This window comes from Eleutherodactylus coqui, chromosome 6 (genome assembly GCF_035609145.1).
Source record: "Eleutherodactylus coqui strain aEleCoq1 chromosome 6, aEleCoq1.hap1, whole genome shotgun sequence".
In the NCBI taxonomy this organism is placed as follows: domain Eukaryota; kingdom Metazoa; phylum Chordata; class Amphibia; order Anura; family Eleutherodactylidae; genus Eleutherodactylus; species Eleutherodactylus coqui.
In genome coordinates, this window is record NC_089842.1 from 133,383,772 (window position 1) to 133,404,039 (window position 20,268).

General features: G+C 42.9%; 1 protein-coding gene across 2 annotated transcripts in view; it reads left to right on the forward strand.

Moving 5' to 3' along the window:
- The window catches only part of RASIP1 (Ras interacting protein 1), a 57,304-nt gene that overhangs the window by 26,880 nt on the left and 10,156 nt on the right, over positions 1 to 20,268 (forward strand). For both annotated transcript variants that reach the window (XM_066607700.1, XM_066607701.1), the window contains exons 6-10: positions 9,295 to 9,332; positions 12,742 to 12,893; positions 14,297 to 14,412; positions 17,799 to 18,039; positions 20,050 to 20,222. In XM_066607700.1, the coding sequence (XP_066463797.1) occupies positions 9,295 to 9,332; positions 12,742 to 12,893; positions 14,297 to 14,412; positions 17,799 to 18,039; positions 20,050 to 20,222 (720 nt within the window). The remainder of the gene's footprint in view (positions 1 to 9,294; positions 9,333 to 12,741; positions 12,894 to 14,296; positions 14,413 to 17,798; positions 18,040 to 20,049; positions 20,223 to 20,268) is intronic.

Below are 20,268 nucleotides of genomic sequence, written 5' to 3' on the forward strand. Positions count from 1 at the left end.
ATTCAATGGCAAAGTGCTGATAGACTTCTACGAAGTGATTTCACTAGAAAAGCCATATTTTAAATCACAAAATGAATTAGCGGTAAATGTACAGCAGATTACCAGTCAAGAGCAAGTCAATGTCATGATAGTATATATACAAGTAGATCTGAGAGGTCCAACTGTTCATGAGACAGAATTAAAAGTACAAAATCTTAAATCTACTTTGTCACAATTTAATTAATCAATGCACGAAAATGTCTACTTATAGGCCCCCTGCACAAGGTGGAAATTCCATGGCAGTTTTTTTCTGCAGAATTTCGTGCCCGCCTGCATAGGATTGCATTACTAAACGCAATCCCATGCAGAGGGACGCAATTTGTGCGCGTGTAAACACACGCGGAAAACAAATTGCGGCACGCTCTTTCTCTGTGCGGGTCTCGCAGAGGCCCACACAGAAATGTGCTTGCGCCGACGGGCTGGCTCCGCTCTGTGCATGCTCCGGCTGGCCGGCAGCCAGCACATAGCGGGAAACAGAAGACGCCGGGGGCGGGTAAGCCGCAGATCTCTGTAGCGGCACGGGTCCGCATCCCGCTGCGAGGATTAAAGTGGTTTTTCAGAATAGATGTACCGTATATACCGGCGTATAAGGCGACGGGGCGTATAAGACGACCCCCCAACTGTCACCTTATACGCCGGTATACAGTGGAGAAAAAAAAATAAATTCATTACTCACCTCCCACGGCGTTCTGTCGCGCTCCGGCAGGATGTCGCTCGCTCCGGCAGGATGTCGCTCTCTCCTCGTCCCCGGCGCAGCATAGCTTTCTGAATGCGGGGCTTGAAATCCCCGCTTCCAGAAAGCTAATACACACGCCGGCAGCCATGACATCATTGAATGGCTGTGATTGGCTAAAGCACACGTGGCTTCAGCCAATCACACTATTCAATGACATCATTGAATGGGTGTGATTGCTAACACGTGCGCCTTCAGCCAATCACAGCCATTCAATGATGTCATTGAATAGTGTGATTGGCTGAAGCCACGTGTGCTTTAGCCAATCACAGCCATTCAATGCTGTCATGGCTGCCGGCGTGTGTATTAGCTGTCTGGAAGCGGGGATTTCAAGCCCCGCATTCAGAAAGCTATGCTGCGCTGGGGACGAGGAGCGAGCGACAGCCTGCCGGAGCGAGCGACATCCTGCCGGAGCGCGACAGAACGCCGTGGGAGGTGAGTAATAAATTTTTTTTTTTTACACTTTTTTTTTTTTGTATTACCGGCGCATAAGACGACCCCCGACCGCAGAGCAGATTTTTCGGGGTTCAAAAGTCGTCTTATACGCCGGTATATACGGTATTTTTAATTTAACCAATTTATTGTTTGCAGTTGCATCCAGCCCATAATGATAAACACGTTTTGTATTTATGCTTTATTAAAAAATATTTCAACCCCCCAAACATTTCATGATTAACAACAACCAGGTAAATAAAACCATTTACCATCTTCTCCTATCCTGCATCCATCTCAGTAATTGTTCCAAGATGGTCACACATGCTCAGTCTTGCTCCACTTTCTGCTCTGCTGAGCAAATGAGAATAAGACAGTGTTACTGCAGAGAAGCAAGACTTTGGAACATTTAGGCCTCATGTCCACGGGGTAAATAAGAATTAAAATCCGCAGCGTTTTTCCTGCACGCGGATCCGCGCCCCATAGGAATGCATTGACCACCCACGGGTAGATAAATGCCCGCGGATGGTATTTAAAAGTGAATTCAAAAATTTCTGGAGCATGAAAAAAAATAGACATGCTCCATTTTAGTGCGGATCCTGCGTGCGGGAGCTCATAGAGCATATAGCGCAATTGATCTCCCGCATGAAAAATAAAAGACAATTACAGTGCATCCGCAGCTCAAATCCGTGTTACAAGTCCGCAGCGGATCTGATTTTCCCTGTGGACATGAGGCCTTAGGCCTCATGTCCACTTGCAAATTCTAATTTAAAATCCGCAGCGTTTTTCCTGCACGCGGATCCGCGCCCCATAGGGATGCATTAGACACCCGCAGGTAGTTAAAAAATCCGGACCATGCTCCATTGAGGTGCGGGTCTCCCGTGAGGACGGCTCCCGCGGGCTTCTATTGAAGCCTATGGAAGCCGTCCGGATCCGCGGGAGACCTAAAATCAGAATATATTCACCTGCTGCGGGCCGTGTGTGTCTTCTCTTCTTCCCGGCCGGATCTTCTTGCTTCGGCCCGGCGGATATACCTGGCGCATGCGCGTGGCACGCAGCCGGCGTGCCGAGCACATCCGCCGAGCCAAAGAAAGAAGATCCGGCCGCGAAAAAGGAAAGACACGCACGGCCCGCAGCAGGTGAGTTTATTCTAATTTCAGCGCTCATGTCTGCGGGGCAGGAGGGACCCGCTGCGGATTCTCCATGGGGAATCCGTAGCGGGCCTGATTTTTCCCGTGGACATGAGGCCTTAGGGCTCAGTCTGACGGGAGTTTTTAAATGCGTTTATTCGCGCGTAAAAAAAAACCGTGTGACCACGTCCATTGCCACCCGTATGTTCTATCTTTTGTAGGTGCGAAATTTATGTGCATGTAAAAATAGGACATGTGACTGCTGCCATTGAAAAGCATTGGTTCTATATAGATGCGGATCACAAATGCAAGTAAGATGCGCACATAGAAATGGTGGACAGAACATAGCAAGGCTTTTCAATAGAAACACCAGATGGCACTTTTCTAAGAATAGTCCTAGTATATCCGGGGATAGAAACATATTTTTTAATAAGTGTAAATACAAAAAATATTTATAATTATGGTCTAGATTTAACTATAAGCAATATTTTTCATGGGGCAATCCCTGTAAGAGTATGAGACTTTACTCATACTTTGTTTAAGAAAACCTCCCTCCCTCTGACTCCTGCTGACCTGAGGGGTGCAGCATGTAAATATTGCAGTGGTGCTCAAGTTTGCACATGGCCCCCTCCTGAGAATCTGACATAGCCTCAGCCCCCTGGTGCAATGTACAGGTGTTGTTGAAATAGTTGTTTGTTTTTTTTAAACACAAATAATTGGACATTTTTTTAGAGAAGGCAAAATAAAATACATACCCATAGCCTTGAAAAAGCTTTTAATGAGGGAAACTATAAAAAGATTAACAACATTACTGATGGAGTTATAAGCTTCCAAGTCTAATATGGGGAACACTTTGCATCGAGCCGTTGCATGGGTGCCAGTAAGGCAGTGTTCACATGCAACATATTTGCAGCAGGCATTTCTGCATTCTGAGTCCTACATATTTTAATGGGTTTTGCACCTGCAGCAGAGGAACCCAATTTTAGTATGAAACTGTTTTTCAATTGAAGAATCTGATGCAACAAGTCACCATTGTGTGAACATAACCTAATAGAGAAAGCTATGGTACTTTAGGGTGGTTTCACACTTTTTTTTTGGAAAACACCACTGCAATTTTTGATGCAGTTTTTTTTTGCCAAAGCCAGAAGGGACTTCTGCAGAAAGGAGATGTGTAAAACCTTCCATTATATTACCCATATCTTTTGTCTGGCTGTAGCTTACAAAACTGCATCAAACACTGTTGTAAAAAACTGCAGCTTTTCATACAACTAGAAGTGAATGTAAATGATATAGGAAATATAAAGAAGGGAATTATACAAGGTTATTTAAAAAGAAGGATTTAAAGGGGTTGTCCCGCGCCGAAACGTTTTTTGTTTTTTTTTTTAAACCCCCCCCCCCCGTTCGGCGCGAGACAACCCCGATGCAGGGGTTAAAAAAACAAACAGCACAGCGCTTACCTGAATCCCGGCGGTCCGGCGTCTTCATACTCACCTGCTGAAGATGGCCGCCAGGGTCTGCTCCCTCCGTGGACTGCAGCTCTTCTGTGCGGTCCATTGCCGATTCCAGCCTCCTGATTGGCTGGAATCGGCACGTGACGGGGCGGAGCTACACGGAGCCGGCATCCTGCACGAGCGATCCCATTCATAAAAGAAGACCCGGACTGCGCAAGCGCGGCTAATTTGGCCATCGGAGGCCGAAAATTAGTCGGCACCATGGAGACGAGGACGCCAGCAACGGAGCAGGTAAGTATAAAACTTTTGATAACTTCTGTATGGCTCATAATTAATGCACAATGTACATTACAAAGTGCATTAATATGGCCATACAGAAGTGTATAGACCCACTTGCTGCCGCGGGACAACCCCTTTAATTACAAGCAAACTGTAAAAGACATCATCGAAGAAAGGAAGGTTCAAAGTTTTTCATGACATACCAGTAAGTTCCATTTTCTACCACATCGCGGCGCTGTTTCTTGCTGCTTACAGTTTATAGGAAAATGGCAACACCAAAGGAGAAATTGTTTTGTGTGCTTGAGAGCTTATTCACACGAGTGTATATATTGTCCACCGTTTTCACGGTCGGACGATATATGCTACCATCTGATGCATTGGATTCCAATGCATCAGATCACACAGGCGTATTCCTGCGGCGTAAATGTGCCTAGCCGGCAAATATAGCGCCAGACACTTTTACACTGGGCAGGAAAGACAGTCCTGGAAATATGTTCCCAGCCAGAATACGTTGGCCGCTGCATTGACTCCTGTGGGAGCCTATGACAGTGGCTGTGGGAGGGAGTTTAGCAGTGTGACTGCTAAACTTCCTCCCCCTTCTATCATCCTCTTTCCTCCCCTCCAGCTGTTTGCAATGGGAGGGGACGCGGTGGAGCTAAGCTGCGCCCCACCCTGCCCCCTCCTATTGCAAACAGAGAGGAGGAATGAAGCAGAGAGCTGGCGAGGGGGAGGTAACACATTGTGGCTTCGGCATATATGCACTGGGCTCAGGCCGTCTGAATGGGCGCACAAGCGTTAGATTTGTGCGCCTGTTCATGCGTTCTTACGTTGCCGGCAGGCAAACGTAAAAACGCATACGCCCGTGTGAATCCAGCCTGAGTTTGCTAAGTGTGAATCCATTGTTCAAATTTTCTGTGCCAGTCGTAGATTTGCTTGTGATGACGTGGCTGTTTTTGGACTTGACGCTGGAATTTGCTTTGGACTTGAACAATGGATTCACACTTGGCAAACTTTAGCACAGAAATCGATTTTCTCTGTGGTGTCACCAATTTCATACAAACTGTAAACGACAAGAAGCAGCGCTGCGCTGTGGAATGAAATGGAACTTACTGGTATGTCATAAAAATATCTTTGAACCTTCCTCTTTTCAGTGATGGGTGGATTGTGTACCTGTCTTTTGTAGTTTGTTGAAATCCCCAAATCTTCTCCTTCTTTTTAAATAACCCTGTACTTCTCCTTTACTGCTCGATCCACTTCTCATTCTGGCTAAAAAAAAAAACGTGCATGAAAAACTGATCCTGTGTGTGAAATCATCCTAACGTGAAAAAGCATAATATTCAAATTTTATGTAGGATACACTGGTAAGAGAAAAATTAGGTAAAAAACGATTTATGGCCTGCTATTTAAGGGCTTATTTCGACGTGCGTATATCAGCCGGGCTTTCACGCCTGGTCGATATACGCTGTCTCTCTGCAGGGGGGGAGGTGGGCCGGGCCGGGAGCAGTGCACTGAGCTCCCAACCCCTCTCCACCCCTCACCACTTTTTACAATTAGAATTTAGCTCCGCCCCATCCCACCCTTCCCATTGCAAACCCGGCTGATATACGCATGTCGGAATAAGCCCTAAAGCAAAGATTTTACCAGAATTAAATATTACACACAGGAAGTCTTTAAATGACTAATTAACAGCATTTCGCAGATGTATTCAATTATGAAGCCCATTTATAAAATATATGATAATAAAGCCAGAAGTTATGCTGTCTAATTTTAATCTCTTTTCCCTTAGGGCTCTTTCACATGAATCTTAATACACAGTGTATTACGCACTGAATAGAGCCCATTGATTTCAATAGGTTTATTCACAGCTGCGTATTTTTCACACGCCTTTCGGTTGCGGGAAAAAAATTGTGTATATCATCTTGGTGCATATTGCATTAAAATCAATGGGTGTATGTAAATACACACAAAATATGCAGGAAGCCTTTGTATTTGCTGCATATTTACACACAAAATCAATGGAATTTTATGGTCTTTTTCTTTACATTTGTAAATATGGTGCATATTCATGAGTATAAAAAACTGCCGATAGGCAAAAACATGCGGGGAAACAGTTATTTTTGGTCCGTGACTACGTATACGCCCATGTGAAAGAGCCCCTAGTCCTAGCAGCACAATACTTGGGTATTTCTGACCCTGTGAACTAGTGGGACATGAAAATTTTTTAATAAAAATTTAAATAAGCAGTAATAGTGACTCCCCCATGAAAGACTTAACTAGCCCCTCCCACCTTGTGTTTATTATAAATTAGTACTATACATGTAGGGCAGGACCAGAGGCGTATCATGAAGCTCCTGGGCCCGAATGCAAACTTGCAACAGAACCCCCAACTATAATGTTTTATTCATAGTACTGGGCTCTCTCGATGGAGAAGAGAGGCCTTATGGGCCCCCTAAGGCTCCTGGGCCCGGGTGCAACCGCATCCCCTGCATCCCCTATAGTTACGCCAGTGGGCAGGACGCTTGTGCTACTGTTAGGACTAAGGAAAGTCAGATTAACTTTAGAAATCAATGCTTTCTTTACATACTAATCTGCAGCCCAGTTGTGGGGATTTTGCAAGAAGTAACTCTATAAGGCCTCATGTCCACGGGCAAAATAAGAATTAAAATCAGCAGCGGATTTTAACTCTTCTTCTGCCCGCGGATCCGCATCCCATAGGGATGCATTGACCACCCGCGGGGTAGATAAATACCCGCGGATGGTCAATAAAAGGGATTTTAAAAAAATGGAGCATGAAAAAATCTGGACCATGCTCCATTTTCATGCGGGTCTCCCGCGGGGACGGCTCCCGCGGGCTTCTATTGAAGCCTATGGAAGCCGTCCGGATCCGCGGGAGACCTAAAATCTGATTTTACTCACACGCTCCGGTTCTTCTCTTCTCCGCGGCGCCATCTTCTCTCAGTCGCGGCCGGATCATTTTGCTTCGGGCCGCGCATGCGCGGGGCACGTCACCGACGTCATCCTGCACATCCGCCGAGCCGAAGAAAGTAGATCCGGCCGCGACGCAGAGAAGATGACGCCGCAGCGAAGAGAAGAAACGGAGCGGATGGGAGGTGAGTTTATTCTTATTTATTGTTATTTTCAGCGCTCATGTCCGCGGGGCAGGAGGGACCCGCTGCAGATTCTCCATGGAGAATCTGCAGCGGATCTGATTTTCCCCGTGGACATGAGGCCTTAGGGTGACTACCCACTACAGTTTTTTTTCACTGCGAAATTCGCAGTGTTTTCTTTTCTGCAGGGGTCTATGGGACTTGTAATGTTAAAATCACGATCGCACAAAATGGCAATTTACCGTGAAATCGGGATTTTGTGCGATCGCGATTTTAACATTACAAGTCCCATAGACCCCTGCAGAAAAAAAAACCGCTGCGAATTTCACAGTGAAAAACAAAACGGTAGTGGGTAGTCACCCTCACTCTTAGGGTAAGAGTATTCTTGACAGATTAATTTTTAAGGAGAGAAAAAAAGTGGTGGCAGGGGCGTTAGCAGGCTTTATAACAGAGGGGGAGGTGTTATCACTTATTGTTTTACCTTTGATTAAAATTTTTTTATTTTGTCTTACCTGCCCACAGGGAAGGAAATACCCCATTATTGTGCTGCTCTTAGGACATAAGGCAAATGTTGATTTATATTCCAGCGAATGCCTGTATCCAGTTGAGAATTTGTGGCTGACCCTTTATCAAAATCCTCATCTAACTTGACAAAGCTTGGATAGTTTGCCAAAGAAGAAGGAGGAAAAACTGTAGAACTCACAAGTGAAATGCTGATGGAGACCTCCCAGACAGACTCACACCACTGCCATTACTATGCAGATGTAGCAAGGGCCAAACTCATGTTCACATTGTAACACACATTCATTTTGCTCTTGCAGAATCTATGTAGCATGGCGAATCATTGACTTTGCGCTGTAGTGCCATGTTACATGAATTGGGCATGAAATCTTGTTGTGCCAAACAAATGGTGGTGGTGTGACGAGTATTCATTTGGTGCTTGCTATAGCTACGTGTATATAGATTTAATGTGGGTGTTATATGTAGACTTCATGAGGGTGAATGGTAATACATTTTATTTTTTTTGGTTAAAGAATTGTTAGGAATGTTGAAGACAATCTGTCACCTACTTTCAGACTTATATGTTAAACTTATGGACTGGAAATAGATGACCCGTAGAGTCTGGAGATGTAGGTTATATGCTTACCTGCCCTGTTGTGCCCCTAGTCAAGTGTGAGCTCAGGAAGTTGCTGCTGAATGCATTGAGCGGTGCTACTAAATAGTCTGTCCATTCTAATTTTACAATGTGCGGACTACTTAGCAGCGCCACTCAATGCATTCAGCAGCAGCTTCCAGCGCTGACACCAGGGAAACAACGGGGGAGGTAAGTATAAAACTTACACCCCAGACTCCACGGGTCACCGACTTTTAGCCCATAAGTTTAGCTGACACCAGGTTCATGAAGCATGAACTTGGGACAAGCATGTACAATGCAGATACATATGTTAGTTTTGAAATGCTGTGTCTCCCCACCTAGACCTGTCACCCTAGATGATTCGGACTGATTCAGACCTAGATGATTCGGCCTGGCCCTCTGACTCCTAACCCCATTCTGAGTGTATTCTCAAAATGTGTTTTTTCTGAAATGCTGCATGTGTTCAGAGTATAACAACTGCCTGCAATGTGTGCGCCTGTTCTGAATTCATGCTGACCATGAACCTGGTGACAGCTTATCTTAAAAGGGGTTTTCTAAGGGTTTTCTAGGAGCAAAACTATTGGTGACATCCTATGGATAGGTCATCAATAGCAAATCGACAGGAATCCACTGATGAGAGAGAACTGCAATGCCAAGCTGGGCCACTGTGCTAAAGATGGCGCTTTGACAGTTCCAGCCATCCATATCGACATGTACTCAGCTGACCGGCAGCAATCTTGATCTGCTATTGGTGACCTATCCACCTATGGTGACCTATCCTGAGGATAGGTATCCAGTGATTTTGCTCCTGGAAACCCCCTTTAATTAAAACCACTGTAATATAAGTCCACAATAAAACATTAAAATGTCCCCAGGGATGATGCTTTCTAGGCACTGCATTATATAATGCATATTGAGTTATGGTAGATTTAATTTACATTTTTCTGAAAGCCGTATTGAATTATGTGGGTTTTTTGGCATTTTACAGGAGAAGATTAAAGAGATTGGAGACAAACAACCAGAAAAGTAAGTAGTGATCAATGGCTGTGACAAGGGGTGTCCCTGAGGCATACACGCTGAGCTGTTCTTTTATTTTATTTTTTTTCTTACACTGTATATGAAAGTGTAGTCTGCTGTGCACTTATATACAGAGGGATACAGTAAATAAATATCTCCACTGTACACGTTTTTTTTCTAACGAGAGTTAATGTGCAATGTATGCCTTAATATGCTTATACAGATGTATCACTTTTAAGCATAACTTTCACAACAGGCTAGATTAATATCGTAGTGTTCCTATGCTACTTGCATAGCCCAGCACTTCATAGACTAGAAAGGGCAGTGCAAGTAGCAAAAAACGCTCTATTAACATTCTGTGCATTAAATAAACAGATGTCAGGAACGCTATCTTTTCTGCTTAGGGAGAGCACCTAGAAGGTGAGTCAGTGAGGAGACTTATAAGGCCATTCATGCTCCTCTGGGTAATATGCAAATAAGGGGGATGGAACAATACCTCTGCAGCGCCACCTATTGGAAGGGGAAAAAAACTAAAGATTATGTGGACAGCGCTCCACAATAAAGGATATGAAGAGCCTAATTAAAGGCTGGAGGGAGTAAAGAGAATAAATGAATAAAGCCCGGTGCCCATTGGGGGTTTCAGGTGGGGAACACTCCACTAGAACCCTATAGTCCCGGTCACTAAGTGGTGAACCGCTGAAGTCCGTCTGTATCCTGTCCCTTCAGGAGAGTCGCTAGAGAAATGTATGCCAACTTCCCATAAAGTGGCATAGTAACAAAAATTCCAGGAGTAAAAAGCAAAAAAGTTTCTCTGCGCTCGTTTAAACAGGCACCGCAAGGTAGGTACCGGTGTAACAAACAAATCTTTGTTTATTCCAACAAACATGCAACGCGTCTGTGATACTTGAGAAAGACGCTACAGTGCGTCGAAACGCGTTGCATCTACGGATCTTTTCTGTCTTGTTTGTTAGAATAAACGAAGATTTGTTTGTTACACCGGTGGCTACCTTGCAGTGCCTGCTTAAATGAGTGCAGGGAAACATTTTTGATTTTTACTCCTAGTACCCATTGGAAGGCAGCAATTTTGTAAGTCAATGTTAGACTCTTTATACAAGCCTTGTAACAATGACTGGGATGTGGCACATCAAACATTTTTTTGGCGTCTATCCTTTCTATATGATTGCATACATTGCAGTTTTTCATGGGAATTATTCACTCTAAGCCAAAGATGCACAACCTTTGTCGGTCCAATGATCATATATTCAGATTTTACAATTTCCCAAAGCTGCCCTAGAACTTTAAAAGGCATTTCCATCTGAGACAGTTATGGAATATCGCCATGTCTGATATGTGGTGGCTTCACTTCTGAGACCCACTTGCAAGTCACCTGCTTCCTTGTTTAGAATTCCAGAGAGGAGGAGGATGTCATGTCATATATAAGCCACAATATGCTTTTTCTATTGTACTTTCTGTGCTGATGATTACATTTTACTGATGTAGCAAACATTAAAGGGGTTGTCCCGCGAAAGCAAGTGGGGGTATACACTTCTGTATGGCCATATTAATGCACTTTGTAATATACATCGTGCATTAAATATGAGCCATACAGAAGTTATTCACTTACCTGCTCCGTTGCTGGCGTCCCCGTCTCCATGGTGCCGTCTAATTTCAGCGTCTAATCTCCCGATTAGACGCGCTTGCGCAGTCCGGTCTTCTCCCTTCTGAATGGGGCCGCTCGTGCTGGAGAGCGGCTCCTCATAGCTCCGCCCCGTCACGTGTGCCGATTCCAGCCAATCAGGAGGCTGGAATCGGCAATGGAATGCACAGAGCCCACGGTGCACCATGGGAGAAGACCTGCGGTCCACCGTGGGTGAAGATCCCGGCGGCCATCTTCGCAAGGTAAGTAAGAAGTCACCGGAGCGCGGGGATTCGGGTAAGTACTATCCGGTTTGTTTTTTTTACCCCTGCATCGGGTTTGTCTCGCGCCGAACGGGGGGGCTATTGAAAAAAAAAAAAAAACCCGTTTCGGCGCGGGACAACCCCTTTAACTTGATGATTATCCTATTATATATCATCAAAATGAATGGTAATTTGTTACATGTCAAATTGACATTCTCTACCTGTATACTTACCCTAGATCTGGGGGATGCTCTCTTGTTATGTTTATAGGACTGGATACTGTATATAAAGGCCCTCAGACTGGTGCTATTTACCTCTAATATAGTTGTTGTTAGCTGTTTAGTCGTTCACGACCCTCGGCAACCCGAGCTCCCTCCATGTTTTTCGGTTTTGCACTGCTTCTTTCAGTTGTGTGATATCCACACCAGTATCAGCTTTAACAGTATCTAATATAGTTATATCTAGTAATTAAGTCATCTCAAAGCTGTTTTATCTGTGAACCTTAAGCCTGTATGGTGGACATAGAGTTCCTAAGGGGTTGTGTTATGCACCAGTAGGCACTCTATGTGCCCTAGTATGTTGCTTGTCATTTGTTAGGCACCATGCTGTCCCCTAAGAAGTATACTATAATTCCATAAAATGTCACATCTTACAATCTGCAAAAAAAATTGTTTTGATAGATTCTGTATTTTAGCATTTCTTTACTATGGATATCCTGCATTTTCAGTTTAACTTGTTTTTACAGTAACTTTTAAAAGTCTTGAAAGTGTCTACTAGGACATATTACATGTAGTAAAATAAAATCCCAGAGGTGAGAGAAAAAATGTACAAAGACACAACTCACAGAAAAAGAAGCTAAATATGCATCACCTGATACTGCAGGGCAGGCTGAATCACCATAACCCCTAGTAGCATGCAGAAAGCCAGATTGCAATATGAGGGAGCTAAATGTCTATGTGCCGACTAATAGCATATAACAGGCTCTTATATCTTGAGCACAATGTAGATATTTATACAAGGACATTGGCAGCATATGTGTATATGCTTCTCCTGGGATTTTAATCTACGTTCCTACTTTTACATACATATATATTTAAAAAGTGCAGATTGAAAAATATTTAATTGAGAAATGTAATTTATCATATTAAAATGTGTTCATAATAAAAAATGTTTACTCTCAGGCTGCATTTTGAATGCCGCGGTAAAACACTCCCACTTTTTTCAATGGGGCCTAACAGACATGCGCTCGAACACGGCGTTTTCTAATGTTAAGATTTTCAGATGGTGGCTGCTTAATTTACTGCTTTTTAACGCACCTCATCACCCATTACAATGATGGGGTGCTTTAAAAACCGTGGCTGGGCGCAGTGACTTGCACCTGAAAACTGTGGTAAAATTGCGCCAAAACCCTGCAATCGAAATTGCAGTGTTTTTCCAACGCTATGTATGAAAGTGGCCTCAGTTTTATGATTTCAACTAGATACTTTTGTGATTAAAAACCCTTTGTTTATCATTTTAGTCAGCAAGATAAAAATTTGGGGACTACTTTAGGCATTGAAGAGGTGGCCTCAGATCTTCAGCCATTAATGCTGTGGATGGCTAACTCAATGGAACTTCTCAATTTTGTACAGAGAAAAATCCTAGACATGGAAAAGGAATGGGAGTCAGAAGGTAAGCCTGAGCTGATTTATTTAGAATCTTTCAGTTGAGAGTGTCTTGACACAGGCTGATGACGTCAGCACTAATTTGGCAGTGTTAGTAAACATAATGCTCCCCATTGTGCCCCTTAAAAAGTAAGAATGTCCCTCTTATGCTCCATGGAAAGTAATAATGCCCCATTTTTGCACCCTAGACAGTGATAATGCTCCATTGAAAGTAATGTATTCAGTGGGCCCAATGGATGGTAATAATTCCTCTTGAGTGCCTTATTAAAAGAATTAATACCACCACATGTCCACTTAAAATAGCAGTAAAAGTAACTAGTGTCCCATAAAAAAATGAACCTATACTACCCTAACCCTCTTCTGGTCTACTACAGGCAATGTGATGCAGTGACATTATTGTGCCAACTGTGTCAGAACACTGGCATTCAGTCCATTACCCCAGCCTTCTGTTGACTACAGGCCTGAAGTGCCCTGTAGCCTACAAGACAGAGAATAAAATGTCAGGGAGCCAATGGCTTTATGCTCTACTATAGGTTTCAACTATATCAGTGTTTTGCAGACACTGATGCAGTTGAGAACAATGTTCACCTGGAGTTCTAGAACACTGGATGGGCACCACTATGTAAGTTGGCCAAGGGTCACTGACCCCTGCTAGCTATGCCTCTGGGCCTTGCTGTGCTTTCTTAATATGGGGGGCTTATAGAGGGTTTTTTTTGTTCAATTCCATATAAATAGAAATCAAACCCAGCTCTATAGAATGCCGGACAACAGAATTTTTCCAAAATATGGTATCGTACTCCATGACCCAGAGTGCCTATGGCTCCCTACTACAGCCTGCTGCAAGTGGTTCTTCTAAAATGTGTGGACATTTTACATATAGCAGGCTCTTATATCTTGAACACCACATGGTAACATATGACACTTAAAATATGAATGGTTATGCCTTACACATCTACATTGGTGCCCTGCAATGTGTACACGCTCCCTAGCGAACCTAGCAGCTAGGATTGAATGTAGTTCATTCATGAGATTATTGAAGGTGAAAATACACTCAGCTCAGTGATTTCCTTATAGAATCATGGAATGGTAGAGTTCAGGGTCCAGGGTCATTTGGTCCAACCCCCTACTCAGTGCAGGATTAACTAAATCATCTCAGACAGATATTTGTCCAGCCTTTGTTTGTGGCAACCTGTCCCACGCATTGATCCGCCTCTCTGTCTAATATCTAATCTGTGTCTCCTCCCTTTCAGTTTTATCCCATTGCTTCTAGTCTTTCCTTGTGCAAGTGAAGACTCGAAGTAATAGAGTTCACTGGATAGAAATGCAATCCAGAGGTGGAAATCTCACCGATCAGACATGAGTAAGATAGGAATACCCTTAAATTATTTTTGAAAATAATTCATTTTTCAGGTACTTCACAAGATGCCTTGCTATCAAGTGACCTAGAAGCATGTGAGGAGTCCATGGCACTTCTTGATGAGGTCATTATGTACACATTTCAGCAGTGTGTTTATTACTTAACCAAGGTAAGAAAAAAGATTGGGGCGAAAAAGGTCCTCTAATGTGAGCTTGTAAATTACAATGCGCATATACGTATGATCAACAATGGTCTTTTCTATTAATTTTCCTATTATCTATATACTGTACAGTTAAACTCTGCTGCTCTACATAGTGAATATATTCTGCTAGATATCTGCATGTCCCATAGAGTGGAAAATACTGTACTAAGTGATCAAATGATCACAAGTTCAAGTTACCTACAAAGACAAAAACTATTTAAAGACCTGTTAATAAAAGAATATATTTAAATTTCACATTCCCCTTTCCTAGTATATGCAAATGCAAATACTGTGATAAAAATCGTAATTGATATTACCATGTCCATGAAAGTCAAATTTATTAAAAAATCACATTATTTATCCCTCATGTTCAATACCATGAAAAAATACACAATGCCAGAATTCTTTTGGTCACCCTGCCTTCAAGAAAAATAAATTTGATTAAAAATTTGTAGGTACGTCAAAATGGTACCAACAGAAACTACAGGTCAACCTTAAAAAAATAAGCTCTTGCACAGCCCCTTCTACAGAAATATTAAAGGAAAGTTATGCGGATCAGAAGATTTATTCTTTGAAGTAACTACAGCATAAAAAACTATAGTGTCACTGTAATCATATAATAAAGTTAGGAAAAATGGAAAAAGCTGTAGAAACGAAACCATCCTAAGCATGGTGCAATTGTGTTTTGTTCCATTTCACTCTGCTTAGAATTATAAAAGTTTTTTTAATGTATTATATGGTATGTTACATGGTGACATTAAAAAATGTTACTTGTTCTGCAAAAAACAAGCCCTCATGAAGCTGTATTGATGGAAAAAGAAAAACTTACAGAGTTTGGAAGGTGGGAATGGAAAGCGAAAATTAAAGAAAAAGTAATGGTTTGAAATGAATTTGAATGGATTAATAGGAACAAAGAGAGCTGTTAAATAATGAGAGAAAAGATTAAAAAATCATGCATACACTAAAAATATGTATAGTCTATGTATGTGTGTGTATAATATATATATATATATATATATATATATATATATATATATATATAAATGTTCTATCTCTGTGCATGATCCCGCATCGCAGGCCCATTGTTTCCAATGGGGCCAACGGCAGCAGCACCAGCCCAATGGAAAGCAATGGGAGAACTCTGCGATCCTCTGCTGCTGCTGTGACAGTTGCGGCAAAGGATCCCTATATCCCCGAAGTGATGCAAGGCTGTTTTCACTTGAAAACGCATTGCATCCCTGGGGCTTTCACATGGATGGAGAGCACGATATGGGGGCGGGATTCATGGCCACATATCGCTTGCCCATGTGAAGCTAGCCTAATAGTTCCTGCATTAAGTTCGCACTGGGAAACTTAATTTTCAATCATAAGCACATTCATATCTTTAAGCAGTTGCAGTGCTTTCCCGCATCGGAAACACGTTAAAACCGGTTACAAAAGTGTATTAGCTGATTTTGGAGTGGATTTTATGATCTCCACCTCAAATATCCACTGATTTTGTGGAGTTTCTGCAACATAAATACACATGTGGATTCATAACCCACAGCATTTTTAAAATTTCTTGCATACCTGCAGGACAAACATCCCGCTAAGGCCTCCTGCAGACAGCCGGGTCGGATCTGGCTGCGAGAATTCTCGCAGCCGCACCCGACCTGATCCCCTGCAGAGACCAGCGCGGCACTCACCTGCTCCTGCGGCTCCGGCTCTTTGATGCGCAGACTGGAGCCGGCGGCCGGGGAGTGACATTTCTGCAAGCCCCGCACAGAAATAGAGCATGCCGCGATTTGTTTTCTGCATGTGATTTCGCGCAGACAAATCGCAGCTGTATGCATAGGATTGCGTTTTCTAACGAAATCCTATGGCAGCTTCCACAGGCGGAAATCCCGCCGCGGAATTTCCGCCCGTGTGCAGGGGGCCTAAGTGTGAAGGTATTTGTAAAATTTAACTCGGCTTGTGCTGTAAAAGCCGCAGAATTTCCGCAGCATTTACTGCCTGTGTGAAGACAGCCTTACGTTGCCAATAATGTTATACTCCCTGTTAAATGGGTTATTATAAGAGCAAAGTGCATCATCGCTGAGACCCCCACAGAGCCTGAGAACAAGGGTCCCATGTCTCCTTTCCTCCTCCTCACTGTGGGCTTACTGCAATGATGGGGAGACTGAATGAAGCAGTAGTCGCTCATGTGCAGTGCCACTCTATTCACTTTCAGTGAGACTGCTGGAAATTAACCTTTTCCCGCTATATGACGTACATTTACATCACGCAGCGTCGGGGTATGTATGAAGAGAGATCGCAGGGCGACGTCTCTCTTAATGCAGCGCGGGCACCAGCTGTTTTTTTATAGCTGACACCTGAGGGCAATAGCTGCAATCGGCCGTGCGGCCAATTGCAGCTATTAATCCTTTAAATTCCTCGAGTGATGTTCAGAGGTCCCATACGCCCCCCCCCCCCTCCGCGCGCGCGATGAGATCACTGGGAGATGTGCAGGTGTCATGGCAGCCGGGGGCCTACTGAAATGCCCCAGAGCAGCCTTAGAAGATTGCAGTATGATGTAATTTCATACTGCAGAAAATGGAAAACTGTCACAGGAGCAGAAAATGGAATCCCTGGCCAAAACGGATCTGCCTTATTACAGAACTAATTGCTGCCGTATGAACCCCATTGTCTTTAACCGGGTCCGTTTGACGTCTCTTATGCCAGGATGAAATGAAAAAAGTTATGTATATTACAAAGTGCATTAATATGGCCATACAGAAGTGCATAACCCCACTTGCTGCCGCGGGACAACCCCTTTAACCACTAGAGTAAAGTGTGATTGTTCTCAGTAGGAGAAACCAAGTAATCTTGTAGATATGATACCTTTTAATGGATAACAAAAATACATGATGTTATAGTGAACTTTCCAACCGACTAAGGGTCCTTCCTCTGGCTAAATGAAATAGATCTGAAGAGGCATATATATATATATAATTAATTTGCAGAGCTATTTCATCCTGAATTTTAATTTAAATTTGCAGCAGAAACTCGGAATAGAACCTCCAACATAGATGTGAACAAAGCATTATTTGTGCATTTCCACTTTCTGAAAAAAATCATATTAGTTATTCACTACAATATATACCAAAATGATGCAGAAATATAAATGTCTCTCCACGCAGAAAAACAAGTCTCAGCTAGTTGTGTAGCTTTAAAAATAAAAAAAATGCAAGGAGTCATAAATGAAAACCTGCCAACAAATATTCAACTCCCTTGTAATACCGCAAGAGGGAAAATGAAGCATAACAAATCAATGGGCTGTTTGAATATAAAATATTGTTTGTGCTGGAATTTTGAAAGCTTCTTTCTGCTTACAGACATTATACGCAGCCTTGCCTGCCCTGCTGGAGAGCAATCCCTTCACTGATCCAAGCAGTCTATCAGATGTAGGCGAGTTAAACAACATGCCAGAAGGCACCCGGGGCACCCTTGCCATTTACCAGGCTACACTGGATTTAACTCGAGAGTGTGAGCTCCATCCAGACCTTGTTTCTCAGACTTTTGGCTATCTATTTTTTTTCTCCAATGCTTCATTATTTAACACTCTTATGGAAAAAGGTAAAGTTATGTCCATACTAAAATTTAAATTGTATTTTAACTGTACGGCATTAAATGGAACTGTGGTGTGGCTTCCTGAACAGCAAGGGGACTAGGAATGCCAAACTTTGAAGCCAACTCTGTGCTTAGTTCGCACTAAAGTGACTTTATTCTTAGTAAAGCAGGTTCGAGGCAGGCACTCTCAGGCATTGGCCATTGGGACACTGGCTATTTGGGCTTACCCACCACTCTTTCAGTGTCTCTCCTACTGGGTGCTGAGTTAGCCAGGGTTCAGGCCCAAAGGCCTTGTGTCGGGGAGAGGTTCTTGAAAAACGCCCAGTTGCAAGGTAATTGCCAAGTCCTCTGCACTGCTGAACAGAATTCACTACAGTTCCACATACTACTTTAAAACTGTGTGAACTTTTTTTATTCAGCCGGTAACAAACTGGAACTACATGGGTGGCAATTGGCAGGTGTCCTCAGGAACTGGTGGGTACAATAGCCATCTCTTTATCCAAACTGGATTAAGGGTACGGAACCCTTTTTTTTCTTTCTGTTAGTCTTCTCTCATAGGCCTTGGAGCATTGACCCTTCTAGGCACACCAGCTGGAGCTTGGCTTCCCACATCTTGTCTCTCCCTCTCTATGGCGCCAACTAACCTTCTAGTTCCTGGAAGCAACAGCCTCTGCTCTTAAAAATCAGTATATGTTAAAATGGGTAAAGAATGAACTGTGGGGTGCTATGTTGTTTTAAGGCATTTTGTGATGAATTTGAGCCTTTTGAAATCAGTTAATGATTCTATATTATTTTTATTAGTAATAATAGATATTTATGAGGGTTTTTTTAAAATATTTAGTATAATCTTACTGTATGTAGCCAGAAAAGTGCTACCATTCTGCTTTAAAGCATCCTTAACTAACTTTTTTCCCTCATGCCTGATGAAGGAGGGATTGGTCCTATGACTGCATCCATGAGTTAGCAGTTCCTCTAATTGTCCTGGCAGATTATCTGCAGGAAGTTGTGTGCTTCCTCCTTGCATTGCTCTCAGCACTGTTGAGACCATTTTTTTCCTTCACAGCAGGAAGCAGAAGGTTGCCTGCACTGAAAAAAAGAGAATGACGTGCTTTTATTTTTCCATAACAGCATCCGAACTTAACCCTTTACTTGTTCCAGGTGGATTGTACAACTTTTTAATGGATATATTGAGTGTACATGGTGTATTGCCACCAATAGATTTATCCTTATGTGACTATACGGATAGCTGACTGAGAATGACCCGTGTCAGTCAGTCATAGTACTTCAAACAGGCACAAGTGATATTTGATGAGCGAACAGTAAAAAATTTGACAAAAAGAATTACATTTTCAACTTTGGGTTTAAAGAGGTTCTCCATGATTTAACTATTGATTACCTATCCTTAGGATGTATTATCAGTACTAAACTGGTGTGAGAGATCTCATCTCTAATCCCTACCAATCAGCTATTTAAAGAAGCTGTTGCACTTGAGTAAGCACTGCGGCCTTTTCTTCAGCCTGTGACACCATGTTCATCGATCACATGTCTTTCATGCAGCGCAGTCTGATTCAAGTGAATGAGGTTGAGCTTCAATATTAGTAATCACAGCTGCGAAATTAAAGGCGCTGTGCTTGGTATACGTACCAGAGTGCCACAGCCTCTTCAAATAGCTAATCAATGAGGGTGCTGGGAGTCACCCCACCACCAATCAAATGCTGATGGCAGGGGCATAACTATAGGGGATGCGGTTGCACCCGGGTCCAGGAACTGTAAAGGGCTCATAAGGCCTCTCTTCTCCATATAGGGAGCCCAGTACTATGAATAAAGCATTATAGTTGGGGGTCCTGTTACAGGTTTTGCATTGGAGCCCAGGAGCTTCAAGTTACGCCTCTGGTTGATGGTCATCAATATCTAAGTCCTGAAAAACCATTTTAATCATCTAATTTTTTGTTTATACATTCATTTTGTAACTGGTATAATGTCCCGCATTACAAGGCCTTTTAACATGTTTTGCAGGCAATGGAGAACCATTTTACCAATGGTCAAAGGCTGTTCAAATCCGTACAAACCTCGACCTTGTACTTGATTGGCTTCAAGGTATAGGTCTTGGGGATATAGCCTCTGAATTCTTCAAAAAGTTGTCTACAACTGTGAACTTACTATGCATTCCTAAAACCAGTCTCTTAAAGGTAGGTTATGCACAGGACATAAGCATCACTTTTATTGTCAGCAGAG